The 19,291-nt window shown below is 47.3% G+C and overlaps 2 protein-coding genes across 6 annotated transcripts; both read left to right on the top strand.

The window, feature by feature from the left end:
• The first annotated feature begins 277 nt into the window (after positions 1–277).
• il17re (interleukin 17 receptor E) lies at positions 278–10,416 on the top strand. Of its 2 annotated transcripts, none has more exons than XM_089005362.1 (16): positions 278–478; positions 990–1,167; positions 1,257–1,345; positions 1,462–1,545; positions 1,617–1,719; positions 4,302–4,450; positions 4,534–4,602; positions 4,952–5,018; positions 5,096–5,277; positions 5,345–5,407; positions 5,918–5,963; positions 6,060–6,211; positions 7,044–7,112; positions 7,184–7,235; positions 7,311–7,421; positions 8,822–10,416. In XM_089005362.1, the coding sequence occupies exons 1-16, from the start codon at positions 377–379 to the stop codon at positions 9,538–9,540; spliced, it is 2,235 nt and encodes a 744-aa protein (XP_088861488.1). In that variant the 5' UTR covers positions 278–376; the 3' UTR covers positions 9,541–10,416. The 2 variants fall into 2 exon arrangements, with proteins under 2 accessions (XP_088861488.1, XP_088861498.1); XM_089005372.1 differs by having other exon boundaries at positions 5,345–5,392.
• Positions 10,417–10,564: 148 nt separating this feature from the next.
• On the top strand, positions 10,565–19,275 carry creld1b (CRELD disulfide isomerase 1b). Of its 4 annotated transcripts, XM_089005446.1 has the most exons (11): positions 10,566–10,813; positions 12,662–12,782; positions 12,836–12,918; positions 14,135–14,245; positions 15,385–15,476; positions 15,551–15,730; positions 16,118–16,213; positions 16,315–16,398; positions 16,459–16,554; positions 16,628–16,771; positions 16,846–19,273. In XM_089005446.1, exons 2-11 carry the CDS (start codon positions 12,666–12,668, stop codon positions 17,064–17,066), a joined length of 1,224 nt encoding a protein of 407 aa, XP_088861572.1. In that variant the 5' UTR covers positions 10,566–10,813; positions 12,662–12,665; the 3' UTR covers positions 17,067–19,273. The 4 variants fall into 4 exon arrangements, with proteins under 4 accessions (XP_088861556.1, XP_088861563.1, XP_088861546.1 ...); XM_089005430.1 differs by having other exon boundaries at positions 10,565–10,835; positions 16,315–16,554; positions 16,846–19,275; XM_089005437.1 differs by having other exon boundaries at positions 10,565–10,813; positions 12,836–12,906; positions 16,315–16,554; positions 16,846–19,275.
• Positions 19,276–19,291: the final 16 nt, after the last annotated feature.

Raw genomic sequence — 19,291 nt, forward strand, 5'->3', positions numbered from 1 at the left:
AGCGGATGCTCTCTGTGCACATATAAATAAAGACATACAAATAATATTTGATATGGTGTACTTTTTACATGACTAATTCGTTTTCACATAATTTTACATGCTTTTAGGTAGTTAATTAATTTAAGCAACAAAACTCAGGAGCCAAAAGAGCCGATCTTTTTAGTGAGCGAGCCAAAAGAGCCGGCTCTCTGAAAGGAACTGGAATTCCCATCAGTTAATATAAACACGGACCCCCCCCCCCCCTCCTCTTCCTCCTCCTCCGTCCTTTTGTTGTTGGGTGTCGAGAGAGGCGGGCCGACAAGGACCCCCCTCCCCACCGGGTGCTTTGAGCACATATTCATTTCTTGTGCTGAGTTTCTTTCTCTCCAAAACGGCGATGCGGTCGGAAGGTTGGCAGGTGGTCTCACCCGCCGCTGCCGCCGCCGTCGTCATCGTTGGGCTGCTGCTTCCGCACGGTGGTGAAAACTTGTCGTGTCAGGTGAGCGAGTGACGGACGACCGAACTCATGTAGGACTCGTTTGCTCCAAGCAGTCAATAAACGGCAATGTTCGCGAAGGTCCAAAGTGTGTTACAGTAATTCGCCTTCATTCTGACTCCGTTTGACAAATAAAAATGGCTCTCCACAGTTGATTTGCCGAGCTGACGTGGAAACAAACCATTAAGGTGCTTCAATTGCTTCTCCACTGACTTCTGATAGCCGTGCTTTACCTAAATGTTGTAGTTACTTTTATCACGGCTAAAAGACGAATTTTAAAAACCAAATCGCCATTTGTCCTTTCCGTTATTAAAACAAAATACGATCAAATATGTGGTTCATAAAACGGATGGTTGGATAATCATGATGACTTGGCACACCGCGACGTTTGAGTCATCGATTACTAAAGTGTGTCGCGGTGTCTGACCTGAGCAAATGTTATTTGTTCACAAACTGCACTGCTACTATTTTCCAAAAAGCAAATCCATTGGTTTTATGTTTCTTGTCACTCTAGAGAGCCCAGGAAAATGGTGAGTCGTGTCCCGTCTTGACAATTTGTCTTCACGTTGATGTCGTGATGATTAATGTTGACCTTTGGGCAGCCCACCAGGCGCGGGGTTGCCCCGTCCAGACCGCCCGCCACCCATCCAGCAGCAATTGTGTCACCGTCCAGGTGTGGATTCCACACGCGGGTAAGACGGATTGCCACAAGGCTCCTTGTTGCGGTTTTCACTAGCGGACGTGTTGCTGTCGTGTGAAACCAAATGTTTGACCATTGCAGACTTAAGTCAGGCCCCCACCATTGAAATCGCATCCTGGAAGAAAGAGACCATCCGGCCCGTCTTCAGATACAAGAGAACAAAGAAAAAGGTTTGGCTTTTCACCCCGCCAGGGTCCCCGGTTTCTCAAATTCTGTCGCTGCAGTCTTCTTCTCTCCTCACCCACGTCGTCTGTTTTTGTGTATGTGCCTGCATGCGTGTGCACAGTGGCAGAGTCGGCGGAAAGGGAATGAAATCCTGGTGCTTTGTGATGAGAACTCTGATCAGTCGGGGCCGCACCGCGACGGCACAGTAAGATGACCGCTCTCACACGCAGACCGATGGTCTGCCAGGTCTCAAGGGGGTGCTCGTCTTTTTTCCAGTGGGAGCTGCTATATGACTGTGTGGAGACCAAAGGCCGGCTCCCAGTCACCGTGTCCTACAGCGCCGCGTCGGCGCGCTGCAGCCTCAACTACACTCTGCCAGGTAGCGGAATGGGACGCCGTGGCGCCGCTTCGTCTGTGCGTTCCATTTTCGGGCACACCCCCTATCGCTCATCAGTCGATCGCCCTCAAGACACTTTTGGACCTTGCGTTCGCCTGCTGTGCGTATTTTGGGGCATGTGGGAGGAAAGAGGAGCACCCGGAGAAAAGTGGACTGAAGGCCATAACGCAGTCAGAGACTAAGAGCCACATTTTTTATTATGTTACTGCAAAGACCCACGTCATACACATGGGCACACATGAACACCACCCCATCCCTCACACACACACACACACAGACCTCTGCTCAGTCAGATTTATTATAAATATCACATTTTAAATACAAAATCAACAAATGACTCCTAGAGTACTAAAACCACAGGCACATTTTCAACAAAGAAAACTGTCTTACACACACACGAACTCAGTTCAACCAAGTCCACAAGCAAAAATATAATAATTTACAATAGCGTGGATGTTGCTTAGTGGTACTTCTGGCATTGCTTGTCTTGAACCAAATCTGTCATGTATTCCGTTGTTGCCACTCGAAGCAATTCTTTCATGAGTGTCAGTCAGAAATTCCTGGTTGATATTACCATGGTGTCGTGCGGCGAGACAGCAAGCAGGTGGAAAGATGATAAAAGTTGCAGCCAGATGCAGGAAGGGTATTGTGAGCTCTCTTTATTTGAAGTTGTGGTTGATATCAGCTTTCAGCAGACCACAGGTAACACTGCTCTCCAGCTTGTCCTTTGTCCCTCTTCTTCCTTCCCAAAGTGACTGGCTCAGTCTAGTTTTAAAGGTGCTTCACCTGAGCTTCTGGCCAATCAGATCCCAGCGGCAATTGGCCATTCCCAGGTGGTTGCAATCACCTTCTCAATCAGTCTCAGTCAATTAGTGGTCGCCCAACTCTACTGCTTTGGATGGGGAGAAATGCGCACCTTTCTCCCATCCAAAATCCAGAACACACAAAATTATTTAACATTTCTTTTGGCATCATGACACATGGAGTGAGCTAAAGTGGCGCTGAAGATTTGAAGCTTTGAAATGCGCTAATGACGTCTGGCATATAAGGCAGAATGGCTTGCCATTACGTTTAACAAAAAATATCAACTCTCCCACTCTGTTAAAAACATCCTGTGTTCATCTTCATGTTTTCGTTTTGCTGTTCATTTTTTCCCTGCCATTTTGAGAGCGAACTTGACACAGATTGTTTACGACTCAAATGATTGATTTTCATGTCACGCACATGCGTGTTGATGTCACCTGGTCAGCTTGCTACTGTATTTTCACGACTAAACGGTGCACTTAAAAGTCTTAAATTGTCTCCAAAATGTGCAGTGCACCCTATGGTTGTGAAAATACAGTACATAGGGAATGAATGGCAGCGCCAGCGCCAAACATCTTTGACGCTTATCATGTTGAAAGCCCCTTAAAAGGACAACCGACACCTTCGGACAAGTTACGTCCATAATTTGTAAAATCACTTCAAATGACTTCTACTGAGCGCATTTTACACAGAGACCACCACATATAGCTATATTTTACGTTTTAAGACTCTCACTGAATATTCAGTAAGTCTTGTTTTCGAGTTGATGACGATGCCCTAAGTGACGTCACGTAGGGAACGCCCCTGACCGACAAAGCGACACACAATGCATTTTGGGCACTTTTTTCATCTGAAAACACAGTGTTGCTCGCGAAATTAGAAGTTAAACTACATAAATAACGTGATGGTGACTCGTTGTGTGTCGCAGCCAATTGCCGTAACACGCATAAAGATGGTGTATGTTGACACAAATTCCCGGCGGACAAACTAGCCATTTCCAACGGAAGTTGTGCGCCATCTTGTGCATTTTCTGGGCGCTACATTGGAGTCCAGGCGGCTCGAATTGATACGGAAGGACTTTAATCGATTGCAAACATTTATGATTTCCTCTTCAGAACTATTTAAATCATATTCGTAACTGGATGAGTAACAAGAAAGCATCTTCTCCGAATCTGAGCTCTCTTGGAATCATAATCAGAAAACCTTTATTCGTCCCACAATGGGGATATTTGCCTTTCAATGAAGCCATTGTTTTGATTCTGGAGCACGTCAGTTTGTGGAGGAGTATCCTGGCGTGACGCCACGAACAAGGGGGCGGGACTTTCTGAATCTCGACAGTTCCGAGCTCGTTTTGTGGCAGTTTTGGGACACTTTAAGTCATTTTTATTGGTGTTTTGCATTTGACTAAAAATATCAGCGTGGCTATTTTGGGTATTTTAGATGCTATAAAACGTTTATTTGATGTCAGTTAGGAAACAAAAAAATGGTGTCGGTTGTCCTTTAAGAGCCGCATGAAATCAGCCAAAGAGCTGCATGTGGCTCAGGAGCCGCGAGTTGGCAGGTCTGCCATAACGGAACCTCGTCTCCATCCGCCACCTTGATCTCGAGCTAAAAAGTTTAACGGGAAAATGACCTGGGTCTCTTTTTCATGGGTGCTGAAATGATTCAGGAAGGCAGCGTGTTAGATTTGCTGGCCAGTCGCTGATTGTCGGCGGAAGCCTGAAGGAAGCTCTCTGCTCTTCCCGTGCGACTCTCTCTAGGTGCCGTTCCTGACTTTTCTGTGTCTGTGGATCGAGCTTCCAAATCCTTCAAGGTGACGTTGCAGACGGAGCGCAAAGTCCAAGCCAGGTGGTGCTATAAGCAGAACGCCCACTCCTGCGTCCAACGCCACCATTCCAACGTCACCGTTGTGAGCGTCGCCAACACGCGCCCCGACTTGCGAGCGCCAAAACCTTTGATGTTTTATTCCTTTTTTTGGGGGACCACTTCTAGATTGATCCGTCTCGGACCCGCTGGGCCATGCTCACCTTCCCTTTCCTGCTTCCTTGTGTCTGCGCGCAGGTATGTTGCTCTCCCGTCCCGTTTTCACGAGTCGCTGTGACTGAATGGGGAACGTGGGCCCGTTTGGGCTTGGAGTGGGACGAAGAACCTCAAGTTGCAAATGGCGGGGGGTTGGAGGGGGGAAATGACGGGTCAGCAAAAATGACTGCCGTTCTCATTTGAAATGTTTCCAATTCCCTTTGCGCCAGGCTGTGTTTGACAAGGTCAAAGGTCACAGTGCGCTGTCACTGAGCTAAAATGGCCGAGAACGTTGCTAATTCCTCGCCACGTTGGCGTCTTCCCAAATGGATTTTCTCACCCCCCACCCCATCGGTCGGGAGTCGTTGACGGTCCCCTGTTGTGTCTGCAGGTTTTCTACACCCACCCGGACCCCCTCCGTAAAACGGTCTGTCCTCTCCAAGGCGTCGCTTTGACCGGTGAGAGAAAGAAAGCGAGTCGCCCGCCAGCACTTTTGCCTTTTTTGCACCCACACGTGCGTGCGGCCTATCGGCAGAGACAAGAGACGTGTGGCTGGCGTCTGCCGTCACCCTGTACGGGTCCACCTTGATGTGGAGCTCGCCATGCCCTGCCCGCGACATCCCCGTTTTAGTGTCCCTCTGCTGGAGGCGCAGCCCGGGCGACTGCATCCCCTTGCCCAACTCCAGCCTCCCCGCACGGAAAGACGGGACCCACCTGGTACTTTGCTTTGATGTGGGTTAGGGGGGCTCTTGCCATTAACTCCCACCCTCGTGTGCCCTCGCAGATCTTCAACATCTCCGCGGTGGACCAACACCCTCGCACCTGCGTGAAGGTGAGATGGACCCAGGTGCAAAAAGGCGCTTCCTTCTCCCCTCTGTATCTACCCCGGTCAAGGATGACGCTTCGTACTGATGTCACGTTTATTGCGAAACACTTGGAACACCTGGAACACTAAAGGACATTGAAACGACAACATTACAATAAGTTCGACAAGACATACAGTAAATAAGCAAATTAATAACGTACCGTGTGTACCTTATTAAGATAAACTTTGACGTAGATTTTAGACTGTCGTTCTCTCTCTCTAGCATTACTGTCGTTCTGTCTCTCCCTAGCGATTACTCTCGTCCATCGAAACACATGACGCGGAAGCGGAAGTGATAATGACAAAATATAAATAAAGTATTGAAGACGATTTTAAGAAAAACACACGTATAAAGGTTCGCATAGAAACGTTAAACACTTATGGAACAACAAGACCAAATAAATTGTTTTTGTTGTCATGGCAACCAATGACAATATACCCGCCAGTTACACCCTCAATGCCGACTTTTCCCTTCCTCTTTTGTGGTTTCAGTTTTCTCTGGCAGGCAGCCACAACATCTCGTGTCCTTTCCAGGCGGGTGAGTTCAATCTCCTCCTTTTGGTCTCTGGGTGACTTGGTATGGTGGCAAATACTGACCCCCCCCCCCCCCCCACACCCCCTGTCTGTGTCGCAGAGACCTCGCCGTGGCACGCTTCTCTGCACGGCAACTCGCGCGCACTCTCAGTTATTGTCAAGTCGTCCTCGGCCGCCACCTTCTCAGCTCAACTGTGCGTCCTGAGCCCGAGGGGATGCATGTCCCGCGGGCCCATCCGCACGGTGACGGCGGTGAGTGCCGAAATAAACCCGCACGACGCTTCCCAGAACCGCTCCGAAGTCCGACTTCTTGATTGAAACTCATCCAGTTAAAGGACAACCGACGCCTCCAGACAAGTTGTGTCCATAATTTGTAAAATCACATCAAATGACTTCTACTGAGTGTATTTTACAAAGATTCCACCGCATATGGCTATTACGTTTTAAGACTCACGCAGAGTATTCAGGAAGTCTTGTTTTCGAGTTGATGACGATCCACTACGTGACTTCACATTTTGAATGCCCCTGACCGAGAAAGTGACTTTGTTTGGTCTGAAAACTTCGTGTTGATGGCGAAATTAGAAGGAAAATTACATAAATAACGCAATGGTGAATCGTTGTGTGTTGCACCAAGACTACTATTTCATATTCGCTGACACAAATTCCGAGCAGACAAATCAGCCCATTTCCAAGGGAGCTTGGGTGCCATCTTGTGCATTTTCTGGGACGCTACATTGCTGTCATTGACGGCTCGAATTGATATGGGAGGACTCCTTTGATCGATTGCAAACATTTATGCTTTCCTCTTCAGAACTATTTGAATCATATTCATAACTGGATGAGTAACAAGAAAGCATCTTCTTCAAATCTGAACTCCGTGAGCCCATTGTTTTGTTTCTTGAGCAAGGCAAGACAACTTGCCGTGCCGTCACGAACTAGGGGCGGGACTTTCTGAAAATCCCCAGTTCTGAGCTGATTTGTGGCAGGTTTTGTACACTTTAAGTCATTTTTATTGGTGTTTTGCATTTGACTAAAAATATCAGCCTGCGTGTTTTGGGTATTTTAGATGTGTTGTCTTTGGCAGGACACGGCGTCGGAGAGCCAAATCAGCGTTCCTCTGGGCTGGGCAGGAGAGGGGGGGGCATGCATGCAGGTAACTTTGGGGTGCGGGACAACGGCTTGCCCATGCCAACGTTGGCGTCTGATCCTCTTGAATTCGTGCAGGTGTGGCAGTCGTTTCCCCCTCTGAAGGGCCGAAGAATTCTGTGCCCCCACCGTGAGTACGCTCGCCGTCTCGCTTGTCCTTCCCTCCCTATTAGACCGCCAATGCGCTCCCTTTTTCTCTCTGCAGACACTCGCGGCAGGTGGGGTGCACGGGCGGCGGCGGCGGCTTTCTTCCTGCTCGCCGTGTTGCCGTTTTTGGCCCTTTTTCTCCACGCTCTGGTGACAAAGGGAGCTATGGGTCAGTTGCCTAATTCCATTTTTGTTTTCCCCGAACCTTACTGAAGCGTGCCCGCCAAAAGGGCGCTGCGACATGACTTGCCAAAGAGCGCTTCAGTCAAAGTCAAACCTCGGTTTTCGAGTGTCTCGGTTGTCGACCAATTTGGTTTTCGACCAAAAATGTCAGTTTTTTTTATGCCTGGGTTTACAACCCAAAATTGGTTCTCGACCGAACTGAGTGCACCCACCACCACTTCCTTCTACGTCACTTCCTTGTGTCGCGTCTCATTGTGACGGCTGCATTAGCAGTGTTTGAAATAATGTCTGCCCGGATGCCCGAGGCGTGTAACTTTTACGCTGAGCGTATAACTTGAAGAACCTCTCTGCCCGGGTGGCCGACAACTCCCCCCCCGCCACCCCTAAAAAAACAAACATTTTTTTCTCCAAATCAAACGTTTGCTTTATTTCGATTTTGAAATATTCGTTCATTTTGAAATTTCAGAATTTCGGTTCGTTTGGCAATTTTTAATTTCGGTTCGTTTGGCAATTGACATACTTGTCAGCCAATCAGAAGCCTGCATCAAATAACTTCGTGCTTCCGGGTGCATTTGCATATCATTTTCCAAAGTACACACAGAGAGAACACAAGAAAAAATGATAAATGGTTAGGAATCAAGCCAAAACCTCATCCCCAGAAGAGAGACTCAAAAGAAGGTAACAAAATTTATGACGCTACAAAACGTAAACGTACATTGAGAGGATCGTGGAAAGATGAGTTTACGTGGCTTGCAGCAGACGACGCAACGCAAATATTGCATTGTGCAACCTGCCGGAAAGTGTATGGACAAACCACAACTGGAGCAAAATCATCAGAAAATGATATTTACGACAAATTAAGCAACGCAGCATTTGTGGTCGTTACATCAATTACTTATTTTTAGTGTTGTTCTGTTATATATTCTTATTATCAATCCTTAATAGTTTGCAACAATGTTTTTTTTTTGCGATTAGTCGTTTTATTGTGTTCATGTTGTGAAAAATCGGGCAGGCAACTGTATGTCTGGGCAGGCAACTTTTCAGAGTTGTCTGCTCTGGTGTCCGCTAACTTTTTGTCATGAGTCTCAGACACTGGCATTAGTGTTGCTGAATGAAGTTTTTTTGACTAAGCATATGTATTTGGCTGAGATCTCCGCAAATGCAGTAAAATAGTTACAACGTGCTATATTTTTTTTTTCTACACTTGGAACGGATTAAAAAATGTGCATTGATAATAATGGAAAATGCTGTTTCGGTTTTTGAACAAATCAATTTTCTACAAGGTTTCTGGAACAGATTATGGTCAAAAACACAGGTTTGACTGTAATTCGCTTTGTGTGTCAAATCACCGCTCACGCGACATATTCTTTTGTGTGCGGCGCGCAGGGGGGCTGTCTATCCAGAAGCCGCTGCTGTTGGTGTGTTCGTCGGAGAGGCGGCGGCATGTTTCGTCCGCCTGCGCTCTGGCTTCTCTGCTTCGGGCGGATCTGGGTGCCACGGTCCACCTGGCCCTGTGCACCCCTAGCTCGCTGGGCGAGGCGGGCGGTGGCCCCGACAGGGGCGTGGCCGATCTGGGCCCGCTGCCGTGGCTCTACGGGCAGTGGGAGGCCGTGCAGGAGGCGTGCGGAAAAGTCTTGATCATCTGGAGCCCCGAGGCCAGCGGCACATACAGCGAGTGGAGGCGGCGGCGGTGGAGGCCAGATGAGGGAGACGACTGTTGCCCAGGCGACGCCGATGGGCGCCAGGGCGTCGGGGATGAGCCCTCCGCCGTCATCCAACCCGTGTTCGCTGCTGCCCTGGCGTGCCTGGAAGGGGCGCTGCGCCGCCGCAAAGGCAGAGAAGTGGCCTTCGTCTACTTCCGGGACCTGGGCCGCGGGGGCGACATCCCTCGGACCTTCCGAGATATACCCTGCTACCAAATCCCGCGGGACTTGGACGGCCTGATCAGCGAGCTCGGAGGCCTGGGGGCGACCCAAAGTACGCTGGGGGGGCGCTGTTGGCGCAGGCTGCTTTCAAAGGGGGCGTCCGTTTGTCTGGCACGGCAGCTGGCCCACAGAATGCAGACGCTGCTGCCCCCTGTGCAAAAGGTGGGGGGACCCAGGTGACCACCGCTCACCTCAGTCATGATAAAAAAGAAAACCAAAATGGGATTCCGCCGCTCCAAAAGGAAACCAAAGCGTGAGAAACTGTCCTCTCGTGCAGAGTTCTCCGTGACGGCAACCCAAGCTTGAGTGAACCGACCTCTTGTCGCCGACGTTTTCAGCATGATGTCTCAAATCCGCTGGCCTGAGGACACTTGAGAGGAACAAGCCTCATGGCCATAAAATCCAAAACACTGGTCATTTCTCTGATATTTTCCGAGGTTGAAGTGGGCTTAGGTGCAAATTGTGGTCGCGATTGGTCATGTTTTTCTCAAATTTAGCAACATTGTAGTTACATTTTCCTATTGGAGGGGGGTGTTATGAATTTTGGGAAGCCATTCGAATGTTTCATCCCCTCCCCATATAACATACAACACATGAATGAAGATCTAGTTTTCAAATTTAAAGTTACAAATAATGAATATTGTGGTTTAGATACAACAATTTTAAATTTGTGTTGGGACTTTAGCAATGTATGCCCCAAATGTACCATTCGGTTATTGAGAGCGCCATACTGCAATTGCGATGGGTAAAAATAGTGTAAATCAAGTATACGTGTACATGAGCACAGGTATGTCAAAGTGTACTTTATTCACACTCATCTGGAAATTGTGATATTTTAAAAGTAGTGTACTGTATCTGCATATTTTTCAGGCCAAACTTCTGTTCAATCAAGTTCATACAAATATGTTTTACTGACACATTTGCTCAAAACATGAATAACTAAAGAAAATACATAAGTACATCAACATTTGTTAGGATAACTTGTTACAAATGTAAATATTTTGTACCCCGATCCTGCGTATTATCCAAGTCGAATAAAAGATTAGTTTTGCTCTGTTTAGTTGTTTTTTACGCTGTTGTTGCGTTGTGATTATTAGACTGGCTCTGATTGGTCGTTCGACCAACTCCTGGATTGAGGGGCGGGGCTTCTGCTGCGTTCGCTGAAGGTGGGAAGTCGGAATTTGCAAGGGAGATAATTCGGACTTTCCCCGAATGCAGCATCGCTCCCAGTCTCAAATGCGACCAGAAAGAAGCGCTCGCCGTTCATTGGAGAACGCGGACGTTTGACCGATCGAATCAGCCAAATTTAGCACGGCGGTGGCTGCACAGCCAGCCAGCGCATTTCAGCGGGCTTTCCCCCAAAATATGACTGTGCTTTTTGCGTGCGTCAGTCGAAAGAAAGGACGTCGGGTCGACTGGGACGAGGAGGCGCTCAAGGCTTCCACTTGTCGAGGTAACACCAGCTGCAGCTAACGGTTAGCCACTTTACACGGCTTCTAATATGAAACCCCCCCTCGGCACCGGCCTCGGCCTATTTTCGTTTCGTGGGTTCTTTTCCTTTCGGCTTTTCCTTTTCCCTTCTGGTCGCCACAGCGAATCAGTCTCCTCCATCTAACCCGGTTTTATGCATCCTTTTCTGTCATACCAGCTACCGTCATTTCCTCTTTGACAACATCCCTAAACCTCCTCATTGGTCTTTCTCTGTCTCTTTCCTGGCAGTTCAAGGCGCAGCATCCTTCCCTCGATATAGTCACTCTCTCTCCTCTGGACACATCCAAACCATCTCATTGTGCCCTCTCTGACTTTCTCTCCAGAGCCTCTAATATGCCTCAGATATACTCATTCCTGATCCTATCCAACCTGGTCACTCCCAGAGAAAACCTTAACATCTTCATCTCTGCTACCTGCAGCTATGCTTCCTGTCTTTTCTTCAGTGGCACTGTCTCCAGTCCAAACATCATGGCTGGTCTCCCCACCGTATACACTGTCCTTTCATCCTAGCTGAAACCCTTCTATCACACATTACGCCTGACATTTTTCTCCAGCTGTACCAGCCTGCCTGGACACGCTTCTTCACCTCTTTTCCACACTCTCCATTGCTCTGGACAGTTGACCCCAAGTACTTAAAATCCTCCACCTTCTTTATATCTTCTCCCTGTAGCATCACTCTGGCACTTGGATCCCTCTAATTCACGCACATGTATTCCGTCTTGTTGTGACTGATCTTCATTCCTCTCCTTTCCAGGGCATACCTCCACCTCCATAGTTTCTCCCCCACCTGTTCCCTGCTCTCGCTACAGATCACAATGTCATCTGCAAGCATAATGGTCCAAGGAGATTCTTGTCTAACATAGTCTGTCAACCTGTCCATCACCATACTGCAGTGATTCTTAATCTTATGGGATGCACCAAACCCCACCAGTTTCATATGCTCATCCACCGAACCCTTCTTCCAATGACTGTGCCTACTAACTGCAGTCTAGACTGAGGGGTGGACCTCTGTGGCGGAGGATCCACCGAACCCCTGAGACCAACTCACCGAACCCCTAGGGTTCGATCAAACCCAGGTTAAGAACCACTGCCATAGTGAATAAGAAGGCTCAGAGCTGACACCTCGTGGAGTCCCACCTCGTGGAGTCCCACCTCGTGGAGTCCCACCTTGAATTCCTCTGTTACACCTCACAACTGTCTTAGTCATGATACATGTCTTGCACTGCTCTGACAGACTTTTCTGTCAGTCCAGACTTCCTCATGCAATACCACAGCTCTTCTCTGGGCACCCCGTCATACGCTTTGTCCATATCTAAAATATATGTAAAAGGTGCGACGTTGAGATTTATTGTACAGGAACCTTCATCGGTTGAACAGTGTCTCCCATTTGAGATGAATGAAAATGCAGTTCACTGGTTCTAGCCTCAAATGGATTATAATTAATTTTTAATTCTTTTTAACCAGTGTGTTAATAAATATAGGGCAAGATAGAAACTCGTGAAAAAATACCAACCACTTTGTTTTGGTGTCTATCTATCTGCCCATCCTCTATTGAGTTCTTTCTCCGCACACATGAAACATGCATACTTGTACACACAATTTACACTGACTACATCTGTATCCATAATTGAGACCAGATTGTGTGTACTTTTCCAAATTTTGTTTAGCTTAGTCATTTGTGGGGCATGTAAAAGAGGTTCAAGGGCTGAAACACCAATGAAAAATGGAGTTGGAGGCTCAAGTGTCAAAATTGCTAATGATGCACGGATCGTTTTTGTGTTTGTTTTTCTGGCTGTGTTGTGATGGGCAGCATCATGCAGCGGGCTTGGCCGATCCTGCCCACTCTGATCCTTCTGTTGGGCGTGTCGCTCACGACGCTTGGCGCGGCGCCCTGCCAGACCTGCCGGAAACTGGTGGAGAGTTTCATCGAGGTACGGCATTTGCGCATACATGGTGCCGCTCGTTATCAATGGCGCTTTTCTAGGGCTTGGAGAGAACGGCCAACAAGAACTTTGGTGGGGGCAACACGGCGTGGGAAGAGGACAAGTTGGCCAAGTATGTAAGCAGGTCAGTCGTCGAGCAGACCAAAACACGCACACTCAAAGTCAAAGTCAAAGTCAGCTTTATTGTCAAATATGCTAATATGCATGACATACAGCACAGATGAAATTACTGTCCTCTCGGACCCAGCATGCAAGGTACTTATAATTACTTTAACAAACATAAACATGAAAACGCCAATTTGCCGGGAGAGGGGAGCCGCTGCGTGTTCACGCGCCGCCATCTTGGGGAAAAAAAAATGAAAAAATAACAAATATGACAACACAAAGACACAGAGTCATTCATTCTTCAGGACTTGCTGTACCCTCTTTGTGATGACATGAAGCAGCTCCTGACAATCAAACACCTAACATACTTCAAACACCTGCCGCTCAGTTTGTTTGTGTGCATGTTCTAAACCAGGAGTCGGGAACCTATGGCTCGTGAGCCATTAATGGCTCATTTGATGATTGCATATGGCTCACCGATAAATATTACATACATATTCTCGCTTTTTCGCCGCTCACTTCCTCTTGGGGCTGCAGTTGGCGGAAAGTGCAATTCTGATTGGATGACACTGACCTAGGTTGGCGGAAAGCGCAATTTTGATTGGATGATACTGGCCATCATGTTAAAACAGGTAAACGCCCCTTTAAATGAGCCCAACCAGTAAAAAATGACGAGTACACTCCAGCTTTAATGCACCGGAGGATTCGCGATTCTAATTTGCAATTAAACAATAACGTCGATGAAACAGTTCAATGTCAGTGATATTTTAACAAGCCCCATGTTAACGTTTAGCATCAATATACTTTTGCGAGAAGTATATTGCAGATAGCAAGTGTGGAAGCTAATGAGCCGTGTGCAGGCTAGTTCACAGTAACTTCGCCTGTGGACCGGCAAATTGAATTTCATTCCTATCGTTTGCCTGGATTTTTACCAATCATGAGGAACGGAAAACCATTCATGTTAACGGTGAGTACTGTCACAAAGTTATTTTAAATAATACATTCTGACATTTTGCTGAAAAGTGGCCGCGCGTGCGTGCGTGTTTTCGTGCGCGCCCGTGTCGTGTGTGTGTGCGTGTGTGTGTGGCTCTCACTGAAAAACATTTCTAAATAATTTACTTTTACGGCTCTCTTAGTCAAAAAGGTTCCCTTCCCCTGTTCTAAACAAATGACGTCAGAAATAACGTAATAACGTAATGCTTGTTTTTTGATGTACCGCCCATTTCTTGATGAAGCGAAACTCGTCTCCTGGAGATTGTGGAGAACGCCTGTGACCAGACGGACTTTGAATGCAACCGCCTGCTGGAGCGGATCGAAGACCAGGTGGAGACGTGGTGGTTCCACAGGTAATCGATGGCTCCGCTGCTGCCTTGACTTATGAAGAAATGCGGATGCTTAAAGGACAACAGACGCCTCCGGACAAGTTGTGTCCATAATTTGTGAAATCACTTCAAATGACTTCTACTGAGCATATTTTACAAAGATTCCACCGCATATAGCTATATTTTACGTTTTAAGACTCGCGCTGAATATTCACGAAGTCTTCTCTGAATCTGAAGCCATTGTTTTGATTCTACAGCAAGGCGAAGACGTCCTGGCGTGATGTCACGAAACAAGGGGGCGGGACCTTCTGAAACTCGCAATTTTCTGGGTTATTTTGAAGTAGTTTTGGGACACTTTAACTCATTTTTATTGGTGTTTTGCATTTGACTAAAAATATCAGCTTGTGTGTTTTGGGTATTTTAGATGCTATAAAACGCTTTTCTGATGTCAGTTAGGAAAAAAAAAAATGGTGTCAGTTGTCCTTTAAATACAGTGAAAATAAATTGTCAGTGAAAGGAAAAACGCACCCCCCATTCTACTTTAGTCTGCTTTTGATGGTATATTTTCATGCCTTGCCATGAGAAACATGCCTACCCCCCCCCCCCAAAAAAAAAAAAAAAAAAAAAAACACTGGTGAGTCAGTAATAATACATTTCATTCCTAAGCGCTTTTCAAAACTCTCAAGCTCACTTTACAGTCATAGGATGAATTTTTCTGTGGGTGAGCAGCGGCAGCCACACGCGCAAGCGTTCACTCAACCCAAAAGTAACTCAAATAGATAGAATGCTATATAGCAAATAGCCAGCTAAATAGCAAATAGAGAGCTAGCTAGCTAGCCAGCTAGATAGCAAATAGAGAGCTTATGTTTATATAATAATATTATTGTTAACTATACACTCCATTTGAACCTATTTGATACCGTTTTAATTGTATTTAGATTTTTAAAAAATGAAGCTAGCTAGCTAGGTAGATAGCTAATAGACAGCAACACGAGCTAGCGTTCACTCAACCTGGAATAACTCAAATAGATAGAAAGTTAACTAAAGTTAGTTAGCTAGCTAACTAATAGATAATTAATAGATAGATAGCTAGGTCAAGGCAGCAGTGGACGCCCCCGTTGGATGCGTGTTTGATAGGTAAGGTGTGTGACTTTATGGCGCAGGCAGCGGGACGCCCCCGACCTGCTGGAGTGGTTATGCATAGAGCAGTTGCGCCTGTGCTGCCCCCGCGGACGCTTTGGACCCGACTGCAAAGGTAGGCCCAAAGCCTCACCCGCTCGCCCTCACCAAAAGGCGATGCGCGCTAACACTAATGCTTTTCTAATGCAGAGTGTCCGTCAGGGCCCAGCGGTGTGTGCGGCGGTTTGGGCCGCTGCAATGGCGAAGGCACCCGAACGGGGGACGGCCAGTGCGTGTGTGACCCCGGATACGCCGGCCCGCTTTGTCGCCACTGCGCCGACGGCTACTATGCGGACACAAGCACCAACGCCACCGCCGGCGCCTGCTCAGGTATCCCATTTTTTTGCTCCCTTAATGAGAGGAAAAAGTAAAACGATATTTTAACAAATTCACTACAGGAGTGAGGACTTTGAATGCACCCATTCAGAAACCTCACTCCTGCTGTTATTTCTGTTTCAAGTCCACTTTTGTTTTTAAAGACGTTTATGTGGGAAATGAGGTAACATTTAGTGTTCAAATGTAACACTAGTTCTTCTCTAAACTTATCAGCAACGGTGGTCCTCACTCCTTATCTGGAGTTATCTGGACCTCACAACACATTTGAAACAGGAATGTGTGTGTGTGTGTGTGTGTGTGTGTGTGTGTGTGTGTGTGTGTGTGTGTGTGTGTGTGTGTGTGTGTGTGTGTGTGTGTGTCCGTCCGTCTCGTTGCCTGTAGCCTGCTTCCACTCATGCAAGAAATGCTCAGGACCGCAGGACTACAAGTGCCTGGACTGCAAGGCGGGCTGGATGCTTCACGACAACAAGTGCGTGGGTGAGTGGGTTGTCTCGGGAAAAGGGGGCGGGGGTCCTACCCACATCTGGACTTTGCTTTTCCACCTGCACTGGGGGGCTGTGGTGGGTCTGTGCATTTAGACGTGGACGAGTGCGGCACGGAGCTGTCCCGATGCCCCCCCAACACATATTGCCACAACACGGACGGCTCTTACGACTGCCGAGGTAAGTGGCGGAGCCGACGTCCTCAGTGGGGGAGTGACTTTGCGGCAAACGTCTTTGCAGGCTGCCACCAGGCCTGCGTGGGCTGCATGGGCGGCGGTCCCGCCCGCTGTAAGAAATGCGCCCGGGGCTACAAGCTAAAAGGAGCCAAGTGTGAAGGTGAGGCCCGGATTTGCTCGCCACCCGTTGATCTTGAGGTGGCTTTTATTTATCGGGCGGCTTCTTGCAACAGATGTGGACGAATGCGATCGGGGCGCGGCAGCGACCTGCCCGGGACTCAACGAGGCCTGCGTCAACGAGCTGGGCTCCTTCCACTGCGACTGCGCAGACGGCTTTGTCAGGAGAGACAGCGTCTGCGTGGACAACCGAGCTCCCAGTAGGTCGCCGCGCTTCCTCGCCGCCGTCCACCAACACTTTTTTGATGCTTTGCCCCCACCCCTCCCCCACAAGCCGGTCCAGAGAAAGGCCTATTTGACGACATGACAGACGATGAAGTGCAGGTTCTGCAGCAGATGTTCTTCGGCGCCGTCATCTGCGCGCTGGCCACGCTGGCCGCCAAAGGCGACATGGTTTTTACCGCCATTTTCATCGGGGGCGTGGCCGCCATGGCCGGCTACTGGCTGACAGAGAAGGCCGACGACGTGCTGGACGGGTTCCTCAAGGCCCGCTAGGATGCTCAAACGCGAGGGTCCCACCCAACTCACATCCGAATTTGTTGCTGACGCGGCGTCGCTCCTCAAGCGAGAATATTTGGATTTTCTTCAGTCAGGATGCATGTCGGTGAAACGAAGCACACACTTTCTCGTCTTCGGCTCGGACCACATCCGAATGCGGGATTTCAACGTGTGCTCCGCCTCCATCATGAGGATGGAAGCCATTTTTTATTTGCAAGTTTGGAGCCCCGACGTGATGCGACAGCACGATAAATGTCACTCACATATAAAAAGCGTTTTTTTTTTATTTGTATGTGTCACCAGTGTCTGAAACTCATGAGAAAAAGTTAGCGGACAACAGGGCAGACAACTCCGAAAAGTTGCCTGCCCGCCCATAAAGTTGCCTGCCCCATTTTTTTTTTTTTTTTTTGAAAAAAAATAACCCATTGTTGCAAAGTATTAAGGATTGTTTTTATTAAAGGACAACCAACGCCTCCGGACAAGTTGAGTCCATAATTTGTAAAATCACTTCAAATGACTTCTACTGAGTGTATTTTACAAAGATTCCACCGCATATAGCTATATTTTACGTTTTAAGACTCACGCTGAATATTCAGGAAGTCTTGTTTTCGAGTTGATGACGATCCCCACGTGACGTCACGTTTGAAACGCCCCTGACAAAGAAAGCGACACACAATGCATTTTGCGGTAATTTGTTTGGTCTGAAAACTTCGTGTTGATCCGTGTTGATGGCGAAATTAGAAGGGAAACACATAAATAACGCGATGGTGAATCGTGTGTTGCACCAAGACTACTATTTGATATTCGCGGACTCAAATTCCCAGCAGACAAATCAGCCCATTCCCAACGAAGCTTGGGCACCATCTTTTGTATTTTCTGGGACGCTACATTTCTGTCATTGACGGCTCGAATTGATATGGGAGGACTTCTTTAATCGATTCCAAACATTTATGCTTTCCTCTTCAGAACTATTTGAATCATATTCATAACTGGATGAGTAACAAGAAAGCATCTTCTCCGAATCTGAAGCTATTGTTTTGATTCTCGAGCAAGGCAAGACGTATTGGCGTGACGTCACGAACCGGGGGCGGGACTTTCTGAAAATCCCCAATTCACAGCTCAATTTATTGCAGTTTTAGCACTTTAAGTCATTTTTATTGGTGTTTTGCATTTGAATAAAAAATATCATACTGCGTGTTTTGGGTATTTTAGATGCTATAAAACGTTTTTCTGATGTCAGTTAGGAAAGAAAAAAAAATGGTGTCGGTTGTCCTTTAAGGATGTACCTACCACAAATGCTCCCTTGCTGATGATTTTGCTCCAGTTGTCATTTGTCCATACACTGTTCGTCATTTTCCACAATGCAATGTTTGCGTTATGTCGTCTGCTACAAGCCACGTGAATTCTTTCCTCGATGCTTTTAATGTGCGTTCAATTCCTAAGCGCCTTTCAAAACTCTCAAGTACATTTCACGGGATAATGTACGTTTATGTTTTGTAGCGTCATAAATTTTGTTCTTCTATGTTCCTCTATGTTCGATGTTCTTCTTCTGCTTCTTTTGAATCTTTCTTCTATGGCTGAGATTCTGTGCATCTACTTTGTAAAAAGATATGCAAATGCAGGACCTTGTAATGCTCGGGAAAGATGGAAGCATGAAACAGGCTTCTGATTGGCTACCGTGCCGAGTATGCAAATTGCCAAACGAACCGAAATTCCGAAATTTCCAAACCGGACACAAATCGGAATAATTTATTCTGATTTCGAAATCTTCGTTCAAACGTTTGCTTTATTAAATACCTTTATTAAATAAAGCAAACGTTTGATTTGAAAAAAAACCTTTCGTTTTTATTTTTTTCTTGAAGTTGTTGGCCAAGTCGTACGGGCACACGCTATTTCAGACACTGGTGTCACAGTTGTAACGAGAGACGTCCGCTTTGTTCTTGACACCGATACAATTGATGTGTTTCAGGTGCAAGTGCCCAATGTTTTCGGGGGTGGGGCACCATGACGATTCTGGCCCAAATGGGAAACAAACAAAAAAAAAAAGGCTCCCTTGTCACATCTGGCGCACTGTAATAACGTAAAGCACGTGTTCTCCGAGACGCACTTTTATTTGACTTTGTAGCGATAGTACCTCAGGTGTCCACCGCAATTAGTTGTCACACGGTGCAGGTTTGCTTTGCCGCACCCTTCAAAAAAGTCAATTCTCAGCTTGGCGTTTT

The sequence above is a fragment of the Hippocampus bargibanti genome, linkage group LG01 (genome assembly GCF_051943395.1).
Source record: "Hippocampus bargibanti isolate YZ-2025 linkage group LG01, ASM5194339v1, whole genome shotgun sequence".
NCBI lineage: Eukaryota > Metazoa > Chordata > Actinopteri > Syngnathiformes > Syngnathidae > Hippocampus > Hippocampus bargibanti.

Bases quoted from the DNA above. Each gene is read 5' to 3' on its own strand.
- creld1b (XM_089005430.1), top strand. From the start codon at position 12,666: ATGCAGCGGGCTTGGCCGATCCTGCCCACTCTGATCCTTCTGTTGGGC. The intron at 14,246-15,384 runs GTAATCGATGGC...TTTATGGCGCAG, and splicing joins GAGACGTGGTGGTTCCACAG to GCAGCGGGACGCCCCCGACC. The intron at 15,477-15,550 runs GTAGGCCCAAAG...TTTCTAATGCAG, and splicing joins CTTTGGACCCGACTGCAAAG to AGTGTCCGTCAGGGCCCAGC.
- il17re (XM_089005362.1), top strand. From the start codon at position 377: ATGCGGTCGGAAGGTTGGCAGGTGGTCTCACCCGCCGCTGCCGCCGCC. The intron at 5,278-5,344 runs GTACTTTGCTTT...GTGCCCTCGCAG, and splicing joins GGAAAGACGGGACCCACCTG to ATCTTCAACATCTCCGCGGT. The intron at 6,212-7,043 runs GTGAGTGCCGAA...TGTCTTTGGCAG, and splicing joins CCATCCGCACGGTGACGGCG to GACACGGCGTCGGAGAGCCA.